This window comes from Amblyomma maculatum, chromosome 7, assembly GCF_055883805.1.
Source record: "Amblyomma maculatum isolate TAMU_Amacu chromosome 7, ASM5588380v1, whole genome shotgun sequence".
NCBI lineage: Eukaryota > Metazoa > Arthropoda > Arachnida > Ixodida > Ixodidae > Amblyomma > Amblyomma maculatum.
In genome coordinates, this window is record NC_139350.1 from 52,231,797 (window position 1) to 52,255,840 (window position 24,044).

At 45.7% G+C, this 24,044-nt stretch overlaps 1 protein-coding gene across 2 annotated transcripts in view; it reads left to right on the forward strand.

The window, feature by feature from the left end:
* LOC146183187 (uncharacterized) overlaps positions 1–24,044 on the forward strand; it is a 122,415-nt gene that overhangs the window by 68,657 nt on the left and 29,714 nt on the right. For both annotated transcript variants that reach the window (XM_084608699.1, XM_084608698.1), the window contains exons 4-5: positions 6,363–6,494; positions 13,578–13,677. In XM_084608699.1, coding sequence (XP_084464825.1) covers positions 6,363–6,494; positions 13,578–13,677 — 232 coding nt within the window. The remainder of the gene's footprint in view (positions 1–6,362; positions 6,495–13,577; positions 13,678–24,044) is intronic.

Sequence of the window (24,044 nt, forward strand, 5' to 3'; positions counted from 1 at the left end):
GTAGTTACTGTAGGTAATGTACAGTTATCTGCCAATGCAACGGAAGTGTTAGAACATGGGCCTAAGTTTGCTCTTCCCCCTAAGAATGACGCCGCAGGAAAGCTTGCCATTGTAAGATATGTCACAGAAAAAGCTGATGAAGAAGAGGCCAGCCGAACTGTAGCTGAAGGGATTGACCTTTTGAACCGCACAAAAGGACGCGGAAGATGCAAGTTGCGATTTGAAACAGCAATTAAAGAATTGAAGAGCAAGGAAATCAAGCTGTGCCTTTCGGATAAAGAAGGTGGTTTTGTTGTATTTGCTTTTGCTTTGGAACTAAGGTAGTTCCAAAGCAAAAGAAATGCAAGAAAGCAAACTGGTTATCTGAAGAGGCTTTGCAAATAGCTGAGGAAAGGAGGATGGCAAAAGTTATGGGGGAAAGAGAAAGATACAAGGTTCTCAATGCGGATTTTCAGAAAATAGCAAGGAGAGATAAGAATGCCTTCCTGAACGTACAGTGCCAAGCAGTTGAGGACAACAGCCAATTAAGGAACACAAGAGCTCTGTACAAGACAATCAAAGATATCAAAGGAAGCTTCTGTGCTAAGCTGGGCGTGATAAAGGACAAACGAGGCAAGGACCTCCCTGAAGCCTCAGAGATAAAGAAGAGGTGGCAGGAACACACAGAAGAACTGTACAAGAAGGACCCGAATGTGCAAACCCAACATAAGACGGTTGTGATTACTGATCTCGAGCCGGGCATCCTGAAGAGTGAAGTTGAATGAGCCTTAGCCAGCCTTGCTAAGAACAAAGGTAGCGGAATTGATGGCATTCCAGCTGAGTTGCTTCAAAACCTCAACCATGACGCTGTTAGCATTCTGCATACATTATGTCAGAAGATTTGGACAACCCTGCAGTGGCCACAGGATTGGAGGAGGTCAGTTTACATCCCCATTCCAAAGAAAGGCAGTGCCAAAGATTGTTCCAACTACCGCACGATCGCGCTTATTTCGCATGCTAGCAAGGTGATGTTAAAAATCCTGCAAGGTAGGCTGCAGTAGTATGTGGATCGGGAGCTTCCGGACGTGCAAGCTGGGTTTCGCAAGGGCAGAGGAACTAGAGACCAAATTGCCAACCTCTGCTGGATCATGGAAAAAGCAAGAGAGGGTTACGCGAAAGCGTTTGACTGCGTAGATCACAGCAGATTGTGGCAAGCTCTCCAAGAGATGGGAGTTCCAATTCACCTCATCTGTCTCCTCAGGAACCTGTATGAAGGGCAAGAGGCCATAGTCAGAACTGGGCATGGTCTTACTGACTGGTTTCCGATTGAGAAAGGAGTGAGGCAAGGCTGCATACTGTCGCCCTGCCTATTTAACCTATATGCAGAGTGCATCATGAGGAAGGCCGGTCTGGACGAGTCTTCAGCTGGAGTGAAGATTGCTGGAAAACATATCAACAACCTTAGATATGCGGATGATACCACTTTAATGGCAGAAAGTGAAGTGGAACTCAAGAGACTTCTGATGCGCGTACAAGAAGAGAGTGAGAAGTTTGGGCTTAAACTGAACATTAAAAAGACAAAGATCATGGCGTCTTGCCCTATCAAGTCCTGGAGCATCAATGGACAAGAAGTGGAAGCTGTGACAGATTTTCTGTTCTTGGGCTCCAAGATCACCTCGGAAGGAGACTGCAGCCATGAAATTAGGAGACGCCTGCTTCTGGGAAAGAGAGCAGTGGTTAGCCTTGACTGCCTAGTAAAGAGCAGAGACATTAGTCTGCCAACCAAGATCCGTATAACTCGTGCTATGGTCTTTCCAGTTGTTATGTATGGATGCGAGAGTTGGACTGTGAAAAAGGCTGACCGCCGAAGAATGGACGCGTTTGAATTGTGGTGCTGGCGAAGACTCTTGAGAGTTCCTTGGACTGCCAGAAGATCAAATCAGTCGACACTGTCGACCATAAACCCTGACTGCTCATTGGAGGGTCAAATTCTAAAGCTAAAGCTCAGCTACTTTGGTCATCTGATGAGAAGAGAGGAGTCGCTGGAGAAAGATTTGATGTTGGGAAAGGTTGAGGGTCACCGGAGAAGGGGTAGGCAGCGAACGCGATGGTTAGATGGCATCCTTGAGGCACTGCAGATGAAGTTATGTGATGTTAGGAAGGTAGTGAGAGACCGGAAAGCGTGGCGTGATATGGTCCATAGGGTCACGAAGAGTCGGACACGACTGAACGACTGAACTGAACTTTGTTGTATTGGATTCTATCAATTACGGAGTAAAGGCTCTGGCGGCCATGAATAAGAACTTTCGAAAAGTACAACCTAACGACTTAAAAGATGCTAAGAGGAAGGTTGTACTAATTCTCGAGGAAACTGAACTGAGGCAGCTTTGCCGCAACGTTAAGGACACTAGGCTTGATACCTTGACTGTATTCTTCAGTGCAAACATACACAAACCTGATATACCTTTTCGTGCAATATTGTCAGAGGCACACACGTGGCAGATGCTAGTCTCGGAATACTTAGTCAAGCATCTCAGCCAAGTACATGTGAATGATCCCTTTAGAATAAAGAACTCTGAGGAGATAATATCTGAGATCAAGGGATATGATAAGAAGAGACTTTCTGGATTTTCACTCGATATTGAAGACATGTACTATTCTATCCCACAAGAAGGCTTGTTAAAAGAACTACGAGAAACGATTGAAAAGCAGGCTGTTGTTTTCCAGAATTCAGCGGGGGTGTTTGTGGATACATTCTTGTTGTTGATTGCAGCCTATCTCAGGTCAACTGTTGCATCCCATGATGGAATATTGTATGTACAAAGTAGTGGTGTATGCATAGGTTCGAGAGTTGCTCCCGTTCTGAGCGATGTGTACCTAGCCGCATGTGACAGAAGGATTCTGACGGCTATTAAAGATAAAGGGATTGTAAAGATAGTTCGTTACGTTGATGACTTTTTGGTATTGTGTGAATTTGAGAAAGGAAAGGCGACTGATCAACTAAAAGACACGGCCCTTGCTGTGTTTGAAGAAAGTTGCCCTGATCTAAGATTCACTTGGGAACTTCCAAAGGAAGGTGTTTTGCGCTTCCTGGATTTGAGTCTTGAATTCTTACCAGAACACTCATGTTGGACTTACCAGCCAAGAGCGAACAAGCAGTTTCTTCCGTACATGTCCCAACATTCAAAGACTTTAAAAAGAGGTGTTGCGAAGGCTGCATTGACGTCGGCTCTCAACAAATCATGCCACCACCATGTTAAAAAAAGTTTTCTAAGCCAGACTGAGAGGCTTCTGGAGGCAGAGTATCCTGAGCATTTGCTGTGTAGCATAATAGAAAGCATTGTCCTGCCGATCAAGCAGAGGATTCGAAAAGAAAACCTTACTCAAGGAAACAAGTGGTCAGTGGCACCATATATGCATGGCTTCACCCATAATCTAATGAAGATTGGTCAAAGACATGGCATCCGGATTATTCCGACGGCACCAAACAGGGCTAAAGGGATATGTGTGCAGGTTAATAATCAGGACTTCAACTCTGGATGCAAAACTCCGCACCAGACTAGGCACTCTAAGTGTATTCAGGGGGTTGTTTATGAGATTCCCTTGCATTCTGGAAAGAAATATATTGGACAGACAGGAAGATGCCTCAATGAAAGGATCAGAGAGCACGCTAAGGCAATATCGGACAAGTCTGGCAGAAATCTGGCTGTGCACTGCAAAGACTGCGTTGATTGTAGAGACCAAAAATGTCCGGCTGACCTTCACAATGTTAAGGTTACGAAAAGGATGAAGGACAAGTTAGCCAGAGAGATTTATGAAGCATATGCAATCTGTGACTTGGGAGACCAATGTGTCAGCATGCCATCGGTGGTTTTGTTGAAGAAGGAAGTAGAATTTTTGCGCAAACCGGCAGGATGTCAACGACAAGAAAGAAGTTGGCTGCAGACGTAAAGTGAAGGAAGAAGATGTGTGGTTTTAAATTAATGTAGTTGTCAGTGCAGCATTGTCCTTGTGTGCGTGTGTGTGCCTCTTGGTCTGTGTGTTGGTGCTACCTGCTCTGCTGACTTTTCCCAAGAGAAGTCAAAGATACCTCTTCTCGTGTTAAAGTATGAATCAGGGAAGGTGAGCTTTCTGTTTGTGATGGTCTTCTCCTCAAAGGCACTCGCCTCCTGATCGCCTCAGCAATGAGGCCAGCAGTCTTGTCGTTTCTGCATAAAGGAGATCAGGGCACCAGTCGCACCAAGGCCCTTCCTCATGACCAGCTGTGAAGGATGCACCCTTGCTCGAGTGAATTCAGCGGAACCACTCCTTCCTACAAACCTCCCTGGTCGTTCCTGGGAAGTTCTGGGCATGCTTTCAACACAACTCTCAAACCTTCTTGATGGTAGTGGACTACTACTCCCAGTTCCCGGAGGTGGTGACTGGTTGTGTGCACATTGACGACACGATAGGTCTCGAGATGAAACAGCAGATTCATCAGGATTTCTGGCAGGGTTTCAAGTTGGGAAGCATCATGAAAAAATACGGGCATTCACACTCTACTATTTTAACGATCATCAGTGTTGGGGATACCCTGCAGTTCATCCAGTTGCTAATTGGTTTCGTGCACACAAAACGGACTGCAGACAGCATATGCACTACTGGAAGTGACGCTCACACCGATTGTCTAGCTTCAGTTGCAGCTCAAGCGAGCGCGAATTTCTGACTTCTTTAAGTATCTTTAAGTACGCTTAAGTTATTTTATGGCTATTGATGTATCCTGTAATAAAGTGTTTAGTGCTCTTTACGATGATTAGCGTTGTTCAACCCGATTTACTCATCGTTGGTAAGTAGGCAAGCCTGCATTCATGGCAAAAGATACATGGGTGTCTGCTTTTTTTCTTTACCGGTCCATATATAACAGTATAATTGGTTGCAACAATTGGATTTTCCGGTTTTCTCAATATCGTTATAAGCGGACTACACCGTAGACCATGCTGCAAAGACTTGTGCTTGTTATTTGTGCATGCCATCAAGACATGGCTTTCACTTTCTTCGTAATGCAAGATGTGCTGAGGTTTACCTCGAATGGTTACAACCACACATGGCTGCTTTCACATTGTTCCATGTCATTCTAGTTGCTTTTGGTGTCTTTATCTGGATGTTTACCTGCCGGCTTCAAATCGAGGGCTTTTGAGTGCAGCGGGCTCGATAAAGAGTTCACTTCAGTACTGCCCTGATTCTGTTTGTTTGTTACTTACAGCATTGTCATCATTAATGTGACACTATATATGGTTGAGCTGCTTGGAAATGTTTTGTAATGACATGAGGACGACATTATTTCCTGTAGTGAGATTTAAATTTAGCTGCTGAAAGAATGCATGAAAGTAGTTGTGTCTGAGCAACATATTCGCTGCATAGTCTTCAGGCTTTTTAGCCTCGGGGCAACCCCAACTGCCATTGTGTGACCTTCGCAGCATTTTGTCACGATGCCAAGGTCTGTGCTATGGACTGTGCCTACGCTGACAACTTAAAACTGAGGAGCCAGCAAGAATAAATTTGGTTTTAGCTAACCAGGTACTGTTCCTGGCGGGCATGCATAGCAAGAAGTGGGGCAAGTGGGGGGAAAGAGATGACAGCAAACACGGGCCACTTCTTGTTTCACATCATCTGTCGTCAATGAGAGATGGCCCTGCTAGTGCAACTGCTGTGAAAAGCGTAATAATGTTTTAGCATTGCAAGCCCCATTTCGATGAAAAGCCAGCATCCAGTGTGTCGTGCACACAGTCCCATGAAGGGAGGTAATTAATGAGATATTACAATGGGTTTTGCTTCAAAGGGGGTGGTGTGCTTTCTTTTTTTTCTTTTTCAGCCTTTGTGGGCTGCAAGTTGAGGGTCTAGATTTCGCCTTATACGCAGCCGTATACGGCAACTGTCATATATATATATATTTTTTTGAAGTCTCATCTCTGTTGGTAGCAGTCTAGGGAGGATGTGGTACGCTGCCTGTGCAATTTTGTGGAAGTTGTGGGCCACTTGCAATTTTCATCATGTGTTTTGCAGGAATACCGTTGCTTTCGAAGTGCTTCACGAGCTCTGTTCAATTTTCTGGCCTCTGAGTGGCCACACTGTAGAGTTTTGAACACTGCCGTGGTGACTGCATCGTGCTGCATGCAGTCATGTATAATTCCAGTGTGTGTCTCTTTAGGAAAATGTGAAAGGTGCACACATGGAGGCCACAGTCATTTGTTGCCTGTGTTCTGCTTCATTTGTTTTACAGTTTCAAAAGAGAGAAAAAAATGGCAAGGCTGGGAGGGTCTCGCTCCTTGGGGCTCTCTCTGAACTCGCCAGTAATATTTGGGCATCGCACCTTCCCTCCCCCCTCTGTGTACTTACTGCTGCAGTGGCTGCATTTGTGAGCGGATGGGCAGAGAGTACCCGTATGATTACAAAAAGTACCCTGGATTCCAGCTGCAGTGGAGGATCCTGTGGCAAATCCGCCGGCACGTCGATCGTGTCCAGGAGTTTATGGGCAAGTAAGTGATTGGCCCACTTGATCTGCATGTCTGCCCTGGGAAAGGATGGTTTGACAGCTGCTGAGCAGTGGATGCTCCCAGCCACTGTGCTCTCGGGGGCATCCGCAGTGTGGTCTGTTCTCTTAAACGTGCAACCAGTTTGCAAACAGCTTTGCAGGCACTGACAGGAGGTTCAGAGGCTGATGCAGTACTTGCTGTCTTTGTGGCCATTACTTCTGAAAGCTTTGAGCTTGGAATTTTTATAGTGTGGTGAAATTGCCACATTCCATTGTGTGTGTAGGGGGGGAAGCATCTTAATGCAAACCACCTTTACAGACTTGTTGCGACTAGACCAGCTGTAGTCTCACAGATGCTACAAGAATGCAGGCAAGAATGCAGAATGATGATGACAGCAACTTCTTGCCCACGTCCCCTGCAGGGCAAAGGCCTCTCCCATGTCCCTTCAATATTAACCCAGCCTTGTGTCAGCTGTGGCCTGCCTTATAGCCCCACAATGTTCCCAATGTCATCAGTCGACGTAACTTTCTGTTGCCCCCTGCTGCACTTGCCTTCTGTTGGAGTCCAGTCTGTTATTCCTAATGACCATGCATTATTTTGCTTTCATACTGCATGTCCTGCCTGTGTTGGTCTTTCCGGTTTCAACTAGATTGCCAAAAACTCACATTTATTCCCCGACCCGCTCTGCTTTCTTGCCGTTTCTGTTACACTCGCAGGAGCACCTTGATGATACAGTTCTTTCAGGGTTGCGGAAAAGTTTATCTCATTAAAAAGTTTGTGCCATCCAAACTAAAAAAATCTGTATGCAGAGGCAGGGAAGTGCATACTTGGAGCATGACTATTGATTGCAAAGTTGACATGCGGGCATATTTGGGAGAGGGTTCAGAACATTGAAAATTCTGCACATTGTACAGTCGTGTAATCTGATGAATTTATATCATGTGGTTTTGTATCACCTAGAATCTGCCATATCATTTTCCTTTCCATAGGTCATCACATTGTCTTCTATTTGCGTCAGACCTTTTTCTTTAGCCTCCGTGTTTCTGCCCCGTAGTTGAATATACAGTGCGACACAGCTGTCGTGTACTTTTTCTTGAGAGATACCGCTAAACTTCCTTTTATAGTTTGACAGTGCCTGCCACATGTGCTTTGCCCCATCCTTCTAGTTATTTCACTGTCGCGGTCCAGATCTGCTGTTGTTACCTGCCCTCATTATCACTTCTAACTTGCTGCCTGTTGTAGACTGCTGTCCCTTTCCTGTCTCCTTTCCAAGACTGCTGAACATTGCTTTACTTTTTCCCACCCATATTAATGTTAGGCCTACGGTTTTGTTCTGTCTGCCTGGGTCATTGATGGTGCATTGCAATTCATCTCCTCTGTCCTTTCCACATTGTGGTGCTCACTGCTGCTCTCGGCTCAAGCCAAGATGTACGGAAGGTGTGGAGGGTACTGTAATAAATTGGTAAAGAAAACTGAATTTTATAGCAGCACACTGTGGGATTCCTGTATGTTCTTAAAATGTAGCGTTTTTGCTGGGCACAATTGCCTTATCTTCTAGCTTCTTCTGTGTTAATTATGTACTTTGTCGATACCTATGTGAAAAGAGTAACAGTAATAGTGTCTCAGGTCACCTATTTCGCTTAGACTTGAAGAATGCAAGGTTGAGACCAGTGGAATCCCGGAAAACATTGTTTCATCACCACACATCATAGCTGTGATTCTTCCTTCGGGCCAAAACAATGTGTATTGAAACCGGCATGTTAATGAGTTTTTCGAGAGCCACGCTAAGGGTGCATAATTGAGTGTTCCAGGGATAAATTATTCTCATCCTGCTGTTACCCCACCTTGGTGGCTCAGTGGCACAAGCAAAAAAAAGGAAAGACGTTTATTTCACGTTGTGTGCAAGTTGAGTGTTTTTGAGACCCAGTGTGTTTCTTCCCTTGTTCTTTATCTTTTTGTACAAGTTTAAAATGTAGTTTGAAGAGGTCAACAAGTGAGCTCTTTCTACCAGCTATATAGAGGGGCCTTGTAGTTCTGCTTTATCCAGCGGTCATGACTGACATGGGGAGGGGCTACAACCCGTGAGTTGCATAGCATCATTGAATATAGCAAAGTATGTGGGACAAAACAAGAATGCCTTCTGAGGTGATCATGGGAGCTGGTATGTAGGGTTTAATGTCCCTAAGCTGGACACGAGCTATTAGACTTGCCATCTAGTGAAGAGCTGCAGTTGGCCACCTGGTGTGCTCACTGTGCAAGGTTGCACAGCACATGAGCATCTCTCATCTGTCGAAATGTAGCCGCTGCAGCTGGGAGGAGACAGTTGTGTCATGGCAGCGAAATTTATTTCAGCTGCTTTGCTTGCTATATAAATGCATTCCCCTTTTCTTAAAAAAAGGAAAGGTAGTGGAATGATGCATACTTTTTTTTTTTTTTCAGTCCTGAAATTTGAAATCTTTATTGAGTGGCAGTCTTCGCTTTGAACAGAAAGTTGGAGAAGATCAGTGCCTTGCTGTTGGCTGTTTGCTAAACTTAGAAGTAATATTTTATTGCTGTAATAGAGAGCCTTAGTTTTTTTTCCATCATGCAAACTGAAAGGTCAACTGAAAGCATCTTTTAGTTTCATGCGCTGGATACTTAGCTGCTTCAGACATCTTAAGTAGCGCGAAAAAACACACACAAGACAGGGTACAGGACGAGCGCTAACTGCCAACTGTTTATCGGAAGGAAAGAGGAACGTATATTTAAACCCTCGGCCACTCAGGTGTTCATAGCCCCAATCGCAGTCACCCCACCTGGTATCAAAATTCATCAATGACAAGCCTAGGCATGTGTGAATAAACACAACAAGGAAGCGATAAATAAACGATACAGATCTTAACAACAGTCAAACGTAGCAAAGCAGTGTGAAGACTTGAAGCAAAAGCAGACAAAACTAAACAACGTAAAAATTAGAGCTCACAACAAGGTAATAACCAAAGTTAACTAGCAAAGAGGCAATAGCAGTCAATCCCTCGTAGCAAAAGCAGTGTCCAAGCAAAGCAAAAGCAGTCTAACAAAAAGCCGTAAAAAACCAGAACAAAACACCAAGGTAACAAAAGCATTTTAACAAAAAAACCAACAAGGTAAGACCAAGGTAAAAACCAAACCCAAGGGTAACTAACAAAAAAATTGTAGCAATAGCAGTCAATATCTCGTAGCAAAGGCAGTGTCATGTAACAAAGCAAAAGCAGTCAAAATCTAAAAATTAAACAAGGTAAGAAATCTATATATAAAAAAAAATATAAAAATATAAAAAACGCCACTAATACCAAAGACAGGTCGTCCGAAGCAGGTTACAAACAGTGGACAATGGAATACTCATTTCAGATCATATTATCGAGGAAAGATACCTCACTGCTGTAGAGCACTACAGAAGGCTCACTGATACAGTCAGTCCCTCTTATCTTTATAAAGTACGCTTCCATGATTTCACGTGCGAGTGAATTGCGGCTCTTGCCAAGAATCCTAATCTCATACAGCCGAGGCTGGCAACCCCTACAGGGCACGCAATGCTTAGCCAAATTAGAACCTTCCCCCGTTGTTAATGATGTCATGTTCCCGTGCACGATCGTTCACGCAGCGTCCAGTCTGGCCTACATACACCTTTCCACAAGACAATGGTATCTCGTAGACAACTCCGATGGTGCATTCCGCAAAGGGCCTAGCATGTTTCTTGCCACAGCTGCTCTTCTTTGCTCCTTGTTTGGCGATACGGGAGCATAGCTTTGCCATTTTGAAAGGTGCTGAAAACACCATCGGCACTTTGTACCTCCCCGCCACCTTCTTCAAGTTGTGCGACACCTTGTGCACATACGGCATGACTACAGGTTTACCTTTGCTTTCAGCCCTTTGCCGCGCTTTTCCCTTTATCTTTTGCAGCAATGTCTCAGCCACAGCCGCCACGATCGCGCAGGGGAAACCGGCAGAAGAAAGCCTGCCCACCTGATCATTAAAACTTTCCTGCATTTTGTGCGGACACGACTTCATGAGGGCGGATTCCAGGCACAGAGCGACAATCCTCCTCTTAACTATTTTCGAGTGGGCCGAACTATAGGGCAACAGACCCTTCTGGACTCTGGGGTGATACAACCAGCAAACATTGCTGTTCGAAATGATCATGCGGATGTCTAAAAACTGTAGGCAGTCCTTCGAAGGCATTTCATGGGTAAATGTTAAACCTTTGCCATGCTGCCTAAACTGATTTAAAACATCATTCACCGTATCCTGGTACGTCATAGCATGGCTTTTGCTCAACAGAACTAGAAAATCATCCACGTATCCGAACACTTTTAAAATCTTGGTGCCATCTAGGGCTGTCGTCAATGACTGGTCAATATGCGATAAAAAGATGTTGGTTAGTACTGTTGCTACGCATGAACCAATGCAAATGCCGCGGCGTTGCAGATAATGCTCTTTGTCAAATGAAATAAAGGTACTGCTGAGGTAAAATTCCAGAAGAGTCATAAAATCATCTAATGACATGCCTACAGAATTCTGGAACGACACTTCTCCATGTTCTTCCACACATGCCCTAACCGATGCGAATAAATCCGCGTGTGGTGTGGAGTAAAAAAGGTCTACGACATCCACTGCAAACGCGAACCCGATTGATTGGTTGTGCCCCAGGTACTCTGTTACATCTTTCGAGCTTTTTGTGACGAAAGGGTCAGTTACCTGCAGCTTGTTCAATTGTTTAAGAAGGAACCGACTGACTTGGATCTGCCAAGAGCCCTTTTCACTGACAATTGTTCGAAACGGAATATCCGGTTTCTGAGTCTTTGCTGTAAAAAATACACTTAACGAGTCAGATTTACACTTGCAAATCGCTGCTGACAATTGTGAAAGGCCCAAGTCTTTGCACAATCGCTCATGCGTAGCACCAGTACTAACCAACATCTTTTTATCGCATATTGACCAGTCATTGACGACAGCCCTAGATGGCACCAAGATTTTAAAAGTGTTCAGATAAGTGGATGATTTTCTAGTTCTGTTGAGCAAAAGCCATGCTATGAGGTACCAGGATACGGTGAATGATGTTTTAAATCAGTTTAGGCAGCATGGCAAATGTTTAACATTTACCCATGAAATGCCTTCGAAGGACTGCCTACAGTTTTTAGACATCCGCATGATCATTTCGAACAGCAATGTTTGCTGGTTGTATCACCCCAGAGTCCAGAAGGGTCTGTTGCCCTATAGTTCGGCACACTCGAAAATAGTTAAGAGGGGGATTGTCGCTCTGTGCCTGGAATCCGCCCTCATGAAGTCGTGTCCGCACAAAATGCAGGAAAGTTTTGATGATCAGGTGGGCAGGCTTTCTTCTGCCGGTTTCCCCTGCGCGATCGTGGCGGCTGTGGCTGAGACATTGCTGCAAAAGATAAAGGGAAAAGCGCGGCAAAGGGCTGAAAGCAAAGGTAAACCTGTAGTCATGCCGTATGTGCACAAGGTGTCGCACAACTTGAAGAAGGTGGCGGGGAGGTACAAAGTGCCGATGGTGTTTTCAGCACCTTTCAAAATGGCAAAGCTATGCTCCCGTATCGCCAAACAAGGAGCAAAGAAGAGCGGCTGTGGCAAGAAATATGCTAGGCCCTTTGCGGAATGCGCCATCGGAGTTGTCTACGAGATACCATTGTCTTGTGGAAAGGTGTATGTAGGCCAGACTGGACGCTGCGTGAACGATCGTGCACGGGAACATGACATTAACAACGGGGGAAGGTTCTAATTTGGCTAAGCATTGCGTGTCTTGTAGGGGTTGCCAGCCTCGGCTGTATGAGATTAGGATTCTTGGCAAGAGCCGCAATTCACTCGCACGTGAAATCATGGAAGCGTACTTTATAAAGATAAGAGGGACTGACTGTATCAGTGAGCCTTCTGTAGTGCTCTACAGCAGTTAGGTATCTTTCCTCGATAATATGATCTGAAATGAGTATTCCATTGTCCACTGTTTGTAACCTGCTTCGGACGACCTGTCTTTGGTATTAGTGGCGTTTTTTATATTTTTATATATATTTTTTTATTTATAGATTTCTTACCTTGTTTAATTTTTAGATTTTGACTGCTTTTGCTTTGTTACATGACACTGCCTTTGCTACGAGATATTGACTGCTATTGCTACAATTTTTTTGTTAGTTACCCTTGGGTTTGGTTTTTACCTTGGTCTTACCTTGTTGGTTTTTTTTGTTAAAATGCTTTTGTTACCTTGGTGTTTTGTTCTGTTTTTTTACGGCTTTTTGTTAGACTGCTTTTGCTTTGCTTGGACACTGCTTTTGCTACGAGGGATTGACTGCTATTGCCTCTTTGCTAGTTAACTTTGGTTATTACCTTGTTGTGAGCTCTAATTTTTACGTTGTTTAGTTTTGTCTGCTTTTGCTTCAAGTCTTCACACTGCTTTGCTACGTTTGACTGTTGTTAAGATCTGTATCGTTTATTTATCGCTTCCTTGTTGTGTTTATTCACACATGCCTAGGCTTGTCATTGATGAATTTTGATACCGGGTGGGGTGAGTGCGATTGGGGCTATGAACACCTGAGTGGCCGAGGGTTTAAATATACGTTCCTCTTTCCTTCCAATAAACAGTTGGCAGTTAGCGCTCGTCCTGTACCCTGTCTCGTGTGTGTTTTTTCGCGCTACTTAAGATGTCTGAAGTTCTGCACCAACTAGGCCGACAACACATCTTACTGAAGGATACTTAGCTGCTCAGGGTGCCTGACAGATGGTGCCCCTAAATTCTCGATACCTGAAATGGCAGTGCACCACTTTTGTAATTGAAGTGTTTCTTTGATTTTGAAGTGGCTACAATGTGTGTGGCTTAAAAAGTTTCAGGCAAGTGAGTTTAGGTTGCAGCAGTCTTGTTCAGGGTGTAGCCAGGTGACTTGTGCAGCCTCTGTGTGCTGCCAAGCTGCCAGTGAATGTTTGGCAGCACAGTCTGGAACTTGTAGGGACTTTCTTTTGCCCCGGGGGTTTCCTCATATTTGAACTAGCCTACGACAGTGTACGACGCCATTGTAGCCACAAGCCATGACATTACCATCTTTCTCCTCCCTGCAGGATTGTCAACGACCGCATGGCGCCACGAGAGAAATTGGCCGAGACGGCCTACACTCTGGTTTTTCATCTCGGGAAGCTCTGGAGTACACTTCGAGTTGCGGTATTGCTTATTACTTTCTCTGTCTCTGTCTAGTGCAACTGAGTTTCAGAGGCGCACACTGTTGGGTGATCTTGAAGGTGGGCACAACCTGCTTGAAGTTAAAAGTAACTTTTTTTTTTATTCAGAAGCGGACTAGCTATAGGCTCCTGCTAATAAGTCTGTGTTACCAGCTGATACCGTTGTTGTCTTAATTGTGCAGATTAGCTTGCTTTCTTTTTCCTTTTGGCAGTCTTTGAACCACTCTGGGGGCTTTGCTCACTTTTTTCGCATCCTCGGGGGTTCTCTTAAGTATCTGCTCACTTGTAGTCCATGGTGACAAATTTAGTGGGCTCCCTTTAAGATGAACTTAAAGGGATGAGAAAATTTGTTCATCTTGTCAAAAGTTGGTTAACTCTTTCGTTACCGTGAGAAAATGGCTGCTTTTCATAGGGCTCGAAAGATTTTTTTTTTTTCCAGCACAAATAATACTGCAGCACATGTTGCAGCATAGAATGTTGCACGTAATGGAATTTTCTTTCCAAAAACTTAAGTTACAAAGCAAAATATTTAATAGGAAACACACAAGAAATCGGAAAATTGCAATTTTTGTGGTAGTTGATAAAAATTAGAAAAGCACAATATCTACAGATGCATTATTAACAAGTAAAATTTAGAATGCACATTTTGAAGATCAGTTACCCAGGCACACTGTGTAAAAAGCTAAACTATCTCTACGGCGCCGTTCTTCAGCTACATAAAAAAAAAAAAGAAAAAAAAAGGTGAAAACAGTCTCATTTCTTGTGCCATGCGGTGAAGCAGTTGCTGGTTTTCGTGAGGCACCAAACCAAAACTGCTGCAAATTGGCTGTAGAGGCCGGGTATACATGTTCCACATGCGGCAGGCTTTCAGGAATGTGTTCTTATCGAATAAAACCACCTGGACTCATAGTCAAAACTTATTAGTGAATAGCTGGCACCATTTTCGGGTAATTATCATCACTCAACACCATCAGATAACAAAGCAAACATGATTCGAAATTTTGTTTGCTGGAAGTCTTTTGATCTGAAATATCTTATGTTAGTGCTGCATTACCAGGAGTGGCAGGTTTCTTTTTCAAGCGTGGCCTGGATACCACACCCTCTTTTGCAACAACACATGCACATTAGTTCTCAAAAAGGTCCATCAAAAATCAGAAAGTCACCACAGCAGGAACATGGGGGAACTTTTTGCTTATTGCTAGAATCTCACGAAACTTTGCACACAGATGTGGTTTTCTCTCCTGATTTCAAAAATATAATCATAATTGAGCTAGTGGTCTTAGATCAATAGTTACCTAACAATGTCCAGGGCATAATTAGTGAATTTCTTCTGCCTTATTTATGTCAGGTTCTTGCTGCATGGAACCTTGGCACCCTACCAAGAAATACACAGGACTGTGTTAACAACTAGCTTTTTTTTTCTAGTTGGCGGTGGCAAAAGTGGGAGGCAAATTCATTATACGTTTAAATACAGTGCGCGAACGTAAGGGCTGAACAAAAGATTACCGCGCAAAAGTAGCCGTGCCGGCATGGGCGATGCACTCACTCTTTGCTCACATGAAAAATGATGCGTTTGCATCCATTTACTATCACCCATTATGCTCCTGATGTACAAAACAACATCCAGTACCCTTGCTAGCACTGTTATTGCTAGAATTTCTTGCATATTTCCTGAATTTGTAATTTGAAAGTTCCCATCGAGTAACAGTGTCCATGAACCTGTTACTTTATTTTGGCAGCTAGAACATAGGAACTTTGATGTAATGAAATTCGCAATTTAATGAAAATTTCAGCTGCAAGTAGGACTTCGTTATATCGAGATTTGACTCTATTTCTGGTTTGCTTGTATTGCGAGTATTTTTCTGTCACCTTTTGGTTGATAGTGTGGATATCGTCTATTGTCACGCAGCCTTCACGAAAGCCTGCCTGCCCCTCCAGTTGATTGAAGCCTGAGGTTGCCCTTATTCTATTAGCAGTCGCTGACCGATTTTTTGGACCCTCAAGGGGTCGAGCGTCTAGAAAATCAGGCAATCTGGAAAACAAATTCACTCAAAAAAGTCACTTTATTTAGCGAGCGGCTTGAAAGAGTGGTTAAGTGGGGAGGCTACCCTTGAACACAAACTTTTTATTTCTTGATATATTTGAATGAAATTTTCAGGGTATGCTCATAGTAGTACACACATTTGAAGAACTACCAAGTTTCATGGATCTGGGCTCATCGGTTCTCAAGCTAGAGGAGTATATCAAGATAGTTTACATAGGTCCCTAGGGGCAGGCCTGGAGAATTTGCAAAATGTGCTAGCAGTGTGAAATTTGTTATGGTCATTCCTAGATAGTTTCCCCAGGGCAAGACAATTCTCTTTTTCGGAATTTCCTCTCTGAAAAATTTTAGTACAGCCCCAAATTTAGTGCTAAAATTTACACTTGACTTAACAGTATTTTAATTGACTGCCCCTAATTACACATCACATATTTAGAAAAAAACGAATTGTCTTGCCCTCAGAAATTTACTTAGGTATGTAACAAAAAAAAACCTCATGAAAATCCAATGAGCGGTTCTTGAGATATGACTTTCCCTAGTAGCCACACCCTGCAAAAAATTGATTCTGAGAAAACGGCTCTCAAAGGTTGAGAGAACAATAACTTTTTTGTTTCTCAAATTATCATGATGAAATTTTCAGGACAGGCTCATGACATTAATAAATGAAAAACCACGAAGTTTCATAGAATTGTGCATGCTAGTTCTCAAGTTGCAGAAGCATATCAAATTGGTTCGAATAGGCCCTTTATATCGGACCTAGAGAAATTGCGAAAGGCACTGGCATTGTGCAATTTGTTATGCTCATTCCTAGATAGGTTCCTCAGGGCAGGACAAAGCCCTTTTTATAAATTTGCTTGCTGAAAAATAGCATAGCACTGGATTTTTTTGTTATCAATTAGACCTATGTTGATTAATCAAATTAATTATGACAAATTCCAGACATATTTTGAATGCATGGGCTTCCCTCGCCCTCAAAAGTTTATTCATGGTACAGTCGAGCCCACTTATAACGGCCCCACTTAAGACAACACTCGCTTATCACTAACAGGTCCGGTGCGGCCGTCAAAATATATATTAGGGCTATGGCGCTCTGTATCGGCTTCAATGAACGTCTGTGCGACTAGCCGATCGGCTACAGTGAACGCCTTGGTGCCGCGGACCACTTTCCACATGCTGATATTTGTCGATCCTGTGCTCTGCAAGCCGCGACAATCTGCATTCCCGATTCCCCTGCGGCATTACGCCCAAGGCATGATGGGCGGCGCAGACACGGCAAGCGGCTTCGTAGTTTATCTCGCGGCTTCCCGGTTTATCTCTCGCGGCATCTCGCCAGAGGAACTAGGAATGGCCCAAACGCGGCAAGCGACTTCCCGGGTTATCTTACGCGGCATAAGCGCCGAAACGAAAAAAAAAAAAAAGGTAGCCAAGTCTGCACTGAATGCGTGTCGCGTCTCGAGGCATTGTGAGCGACCACGCAACGTTTAACACGTTGCATGAAACCATTCAGAGGGCACGACGAGAGATCGTAAATCTGGCGATCGCAAAAATTGCGGAAGGCAAACAGAACGCACGAAGTACGACAGCAAGCAAAGAGCCGGAGCAGACGACGCGGGGAGGTAGCCGGCGGAGACCGACTCGTCAGTGGCCGCGGCAGCCAATAGTAGTGGCCCGATCCCCCGCGTTTTTGCGGAGCGCGCGCTTTGCCCAATCGCAGCCTTGAATTCGAGCACGGGAAACTTGAAAGCCGCCAAGAGGCTCCCAATCGGAGGCAAGCCACGCCTCGACCACGCCGCCGTAGCCGCCGCCAAGGGTGGCACAAGAAAGCGCAAGAATTCACAACAAGACAAGACCAAGATTGCGGCGCTCAGTTCGACGGGAGAGGAATGGCGCGCGCGCGAAGTTTGGGAATTTTCGGCGCTTGCTCGCTGCTCCGCGGCTGCCGCCGCTTGTTAAATAATTAATTTCGAGTATTTCTATGGCGAGTTGGGCATTGATAATTACAGAAATGGTAGTTTATAAGACATACTACCGGAATATATAATCTTCCAAAAATCGACTGTTTCGCGATTTTTCGGTTTTCAAAGGTCGCGGTCCCCCCTTAATATGGCTCTGCGGGGCGCTATGTGCCGTACAAGTAAGTCTGCTTGCACGTCTGCAAGGGTGGTGTTCTCGCGGTACACAACCGAAAGCACCATCAGAGCTCAGGTTAGTTCACTGCTAGTTGGCAGCACAGCCTCTGACTCCTCACTGTCGGAGCCCGAGTCATCACTTTCCAGCACCTGGTGAACAATTTCATCGTCGTTGAGTTCAGCGCATAGCTCACTATCAGCGTTAGCAAACTGCTCCAGCGTCACTTCCATGGGAACGGCTCCTGCAGCGCGTAAGTGCTTGATGAGGTCAGCACACGAAGACGACTGATGGGGTTCACTGGCGCTATCATCGGATGATGACAGCACTTCATCTCTGATCATGAAACCCACGTGGTGGAAGCAGTTCCATAGTGTCTTCTCGGTTGTTGCCTTCCATGCATCGGAAAGCATGCTGAGTGCAAACAAGTCAACACTGTAGGTTTTGCCGCTGTCCATGCATAGCACCATGTGACTGAGCATGCATGACCAATAGAGGTGCTTGAGTAACTGGATAAGGCCTTGATCCATGGTCTGTAGTAGGGACGTCATACAGCACAACACACCACACTTGAATGGCGACCGCGGTGTCTGACGACTGTGCATGACAGCAGCACGGCAGAGCTGGCTCGATGGTGCAGCCAGCGGTGCCTGCTATCGAGGCTATACCGGGTATGCGAGGTTCCGATGGCGTGATCAGCGGACGATATGACACGTGGGTTCGAGGTTGCAGAAAACCAAAATGGCAGCAGCCAGAAAAGCAAAATGGCACTGGCATTGTTTGCAGTTTCGCTAGCTCTTGAGTCGCGAATCGAAAGAAAAAGTCCGGAAAATTGTACGAGGATTTCAAACGTCAGAAATTTTGGTTGGTGTAATACATTGACTCTTGGGGGGGAAGTAGTAAGTAACCTTTATCAAGCATTCCACCCTCCGAGCGTCGAAGTGCTGACTTTACGTGACTGTGCATGTGGCATTTCATTTTGGCCCAATCGGTCATTATGAGCAACGATGGCTTCTTTTTTGTTACTTTTAATCCTTTAATGGCTTGTCAGAAGAACCCCACGGAAACAATAGATGATACCCCTGATTTTAGCCAGTATTAACCCTTTCGCTGTCTGGCATTTCTGGCCGTCACGCACCTCCAGTGTCGGCTTAGTTTCAGGGAATGAGCATGGCGATTTATTTTTGATTATGACTGCTATACAAATCACATAGTCAACGGAATATGCACATTTCAGTGTCCTGCAGGTGTTGGTAATTAACATCATCATCACTATCAGCCTGATTATAAATTAGATGAATGAAGGTAATAAAAGAAAAAACTGCTCGATACTTCTTGAGAGTCAGAATTCGAGCTCGGTTCGTATTAATAGTCAAAAGAGCCATCGCTCCAGTCAGCAGTCGAAGGTCCCGCGCGGTCAGCCATCCGAAAGTAACTGCGCGCACAAGGGTGCACTTCCGGTGGTCCGCACAATGGAGAGAAATGGCACGTGAAATTAAGATGACAAAGGGAGATGAAACGAGGCTAAAACAACCTCCTTTGCTGATGCTAGCCGCAAGCAAGGGCGCGGCAAGAGAGCAAAAGCAGCGATCGAGTCATGTGTCGACCTATTGGAGAGGCAACGACGCGAGCCCCTGAACGTGACGCGTTGTAGCAGACACACCAACTGAATAAAGATAAAAACCTGCAAACCTGCGGCAGATGGCAGAACAACCCTTGAGTCCGTAACTGCATGCACGCACCGCGAAACGCGCATACCGCTTGATTGCTTAGCGCGATAGAGTAGCGAGCGCGGAGCGACCGCACCCCCCAGAAAAGAAGGTGGCGAGGGTGGGCGTAGTCGCTCCATACTCTTCAGTATATACATACCAACACAACACGGGGCAAAAATACGAAATTGTGGAAAGATTTTACAGATGGCGCAGCCTGTCCAAGCACGCCAGCTTCGCGCTCAGGCACAAAATTTCAAACGCACATTAGAGAAAGTTTCGGTACGTCGGTAACACTGTGGGGGGAAGCGCGAAAACGTACCAGTACATTTGTGACAGCGAAAGGCTTAAACAAGCTCGACAACGGCATATATAGCATTTATTATTCCAATGCAACTAATTCACACAAGTCACTTAAGTTCTGGCCGTTAAGCGAGACACGGCTTTCAACAGGTGAAAAAGCGTAAAAAAAATCGATTTTTTGAAACTGTTATTTTCTGGTTCTACAACTCTTGTTTTTTGTAATTAAAATTTATCACCGTCGAAAACCATTAAGAAATACTCTAAATCACTGTTTATATTGTTACGGACGACAAGGAAGAAGAAGCGGGCAGTGGCGCGGGCGCGCTAGGCCCGCGAACATTCATTAAACGTCATCTACCATCGTCATCGGTCATGTTCTGTCTCCTGTCTTCATCGGCTTGCCGCTTCGTAACATTTGGTTGGAGGTGCGGCGTACGGCATCCCCATCCTCGCCTTGGAGCATCGCGCCATCTTCAAGCCGGGACCATCACCGAGGGCCTAGGGACATCGCCGAGCAGCTTCGCCCCAGCCCTTCAAGCCCAGACCTGAACAACTACCACCGCCCAGCCCCCAGCCCGGACCTGAAGACAAGGAGAACAGACATACCGATCAGAACCGAGATGAAGGACCCGAAAGACCCGAATGACCCGAAGGAACCGATTGACACGAACACGCAACCCCCGCCCAAGCTGCCCGACGTGACCTCGAGCCATCGGTCCCATGGACTCTGGTGACAGATGGTTGACAGCTCCAAGGGAGGCGGATCACCCACGCATCAGACATCGTACCGGCAAGCCGTTCTATTCCTCCTTCTTCCTCTTCTTCTTCAAGCATCCAGACACGCCCATCATCATGCCATAAAATCATTAACATCGCTAAACTTCCTCATCCACGATCGGGACGATCGCTCGGTGGCCCCGGGTCATGTAACGGACGATAAGGAAGAAGAAGCGGGCAGTGGCGCGGGCGGGAGCGCTCGCGCTAGGCCCGCGAACATTCATTAAACGTCATCTACCATCGTCATCGGTCATGTTCTGTCTCCTGTCTTCATCGGCTTGCCGCTTTGTAACAATATGATCAGAGGTAGTGGAGAACTACTTACAAATAGCGAAAAGATGGAGGTTTTCAAGTCTTGCTATCTCGGCAACCGCCCAACGGAGCGCGGCCATCTTGGTCTCTATGGAAAGCGCGTTCAGCAGACATGCCGCCTGTCCGGAGTTGTTATTTGAGCAGCGCATATTTTTGAATACGGATTGCATGCCGCCATGTCCGCATGTACGCGCGGCGCATACTTTCGGAAGTGGACTTCACTGGTGGTCAAGGGTCAACGACCACTGAAGTACAAGATGGCTAATGCCTACGGCACGCATAAGCGAAAATTGCTGATGGTGAAGAAGTCGTCTGTTTCAAGAAGTTCTGATGTTCAGCACTCGACCGAAGTTATGGGCGTGGAGGCGAATGCTACGTGCGCGGCTGCGAGTGTCACCGAAGTTATGGGCGCAGATGCGAGTGCTTCCTGCACGGCTACGAGTGTAATTGAATTATGGGCGCAGATGCGAGTGCTTCCTGCACGGCTACGAGTGTAATTGAATTATGGGTGCGGAGCGAGTGATTCTTGTGCAGCTATGAGTGCCACCGAAGTTACGGGCGCGGAGGGGAGTGCCTCGTGCATGGCTCCATTGAAGAGCCGCTGCCGAGCGCTTCCTACGCGGACGATACATCGTCTGAAAGCACTGGGGACCCTGATGAACTTTACACGCCTCGCTCTGGGTCGCTAGAAACGTCATTAGGTCATTGCACTGCTCATCTCGGAACGCGATGTTGCCATGCCGTCGACGAGCACCGGCGCATCGCCCAGGCGCACCTGCAGCCGCGTTTCTTATTGCCAGAAGCGTTGCAGGAAGTCGCTGCAAAAGTGCGAGCTAAGCTGAGTTCCGTGCCTGTGACAGTGTGGAAAATGGAACTGGCAGGTGAGGGCCAAGCCCTCGCCTGTGCAGAGCCAGTGAACGAGTTCGTTGTTGTGCAATTCAGGGCCCTAAACGGGCTTCTGGAGAATGCCAAGTGCCAGCAGAGCTCGAAAGAAAAGGATGGGTAGAGCCCTGCATGTGCTTTTCACGAAGGGCAAGAAAGGTCAACCTATTGGTGGCCTTACTCAAGTCCTGATAAAGAAATTGACAAGCTGCTATGGCAAGGCCCTGTGCGAAAATGAAAAAAAATTGAAGAAATGCAAAAATCTGTGATGGCAACTTTTTGTCGCATAACATCCACCAATGAAAACCTTCACCATGAAATTTGCCCACAAGAGCAGCAGAGTTGGCGCAAAACCAGGCTGCCAAAGCAGAGGGCAAACCTCCACCTCCTCATAAGTACCAGCTTGCAAGGCAAGTTGCAAATGCATTGCTACCAGTATACCTGCAGCTTTCTGATGTCCAGCTTCTCAGCTGTTGTCTTGGGGAAAAAAACAAGAACTGCTGCTGAGAGCCTGCATCTGTTTGGTCTCTGCTGCCAAAAGATGAAAACGCGTCGTTGATTGCAACAGAGCCTGCCATCAACAAGGCAGTATGCAAGTACAATGCAGGGACCTGCCATGCTTATGCAGAATACTGTGCCGCACTTGGTCTGCAAACTGGGCAGCACACTTTTCACAGAGCAGCGGAAAAGGATGTTTTACGGAAAAGAAAGGCAGCAAAAGCACTTCAGTCCCAAGGCAAGGCATCCAAGAAACTCCGTGTTGAAAAGGACGCAAAAGACTACAACCTTGGTGCCTTTTGATAAAGTGCAATAAAAGAGAGGTGCAACTTCGGAAGCCATTTTCCCAGAACTGCTTTTTTTTGTCACCTTGTCTGGTGGTTCTGCTGCTTTCTTTGTGACAGTTGAGTCTATTTTAGTGCCGTTTTTTTCGCTGCATTCCTTGAGAAAGGCTGCAGGTCGTGGCATTCTTGCTTTGTTGGCACAGTGTTTGCTGACTTTTTGATTCAACTGGTTGTTCAGAGTATAGAGGCCTGTTGTATGGTCACCTCACAAAAACTGAAAACCTTAATGCTGTAAATAAAAAAATCTGAGAATTTCACAACCTAGTCCATTCATTTTGGAATGCAAAGCACTATGAACAACCCTTCTCTCATGTTTTGTAAGTCACTGAGTTGGTACGAGATGGAAATGATAAAAATTTTATGATTAAAAAAGCTTTTTTCATAATAATTTGAAATTTTTATGTTAGTATCACAAGAGCGCTACTAAGAACTCTGCCAATTTTCATCAAAATCTATGAAAAAATGGCAAAGTTGATCCTGAACGGCCCCCCTTAAAGGTCCACTGAAATGGGTGACCAAGAAGGGTATACAACGCCATAACGCTGATAGATATTGAACCACCCATCATTCTCCCGCAAAAATTTTCAATCTAGCATCTGCAACACCAGAGATATCAGCGATTAATAATGACCCTTCCAATTTTTCCTCTCAACTCGTACGCCGAAGGGAGCCATAAAAAAATAACGAATACAAGCAAGTTCAAAGCTCCGCCCAGAAATACGTCACTTCGACCAACTTCCGGTTGCCGCGTGCTCGCTCGCTGGTGTACCCGCGTCAGCCCATCCTCGCTCGCACACGCCTGAGGAGTTCGCCAGTTCACGCAGTGATGGTTGGTGTAACCGCGAACCCGTGGTTAGCCCATGTTTCACGGCGGACCTAACCATGGTTACACCACTAACCGCGCTTATTGAGAACCGAGCTTGGCGACCTCGGTTTGCGTCGTTAACCGAGGTTATGGCAGCGTCTGTTGACTGGGGCTACTCGTCGGCGCCCGAGTGCGCGAAACGTACAAGCAGGTCTGCTTCACGAAGTTATTCATTTGCCCACTGTATCACGTTTAAAGATCGATGTATAGAATATGGTGCCGCCCGACGTCTTCGATTACGGCCGACGGCGCAGTGACTGCGTACTGAAGCCTTGTCTTGCCTGCAGTATCGTTTGAACGGCTTGTTGCTGAGCAGAACGTCAAAAAATGCGCGACCGTAGCTATGAAAGTACACGAGTTTACAACGCTTGCAGCACGGGATGCTGCGAGCAGGCTGAGGTATGTTACACAATTACCAAGGGGGTGGGGCGCGCGAGCGCGGCGAACGACGGCGCCGTGCGTGACCGTCCCTGGTCGTCGCTAGGCCTAAAT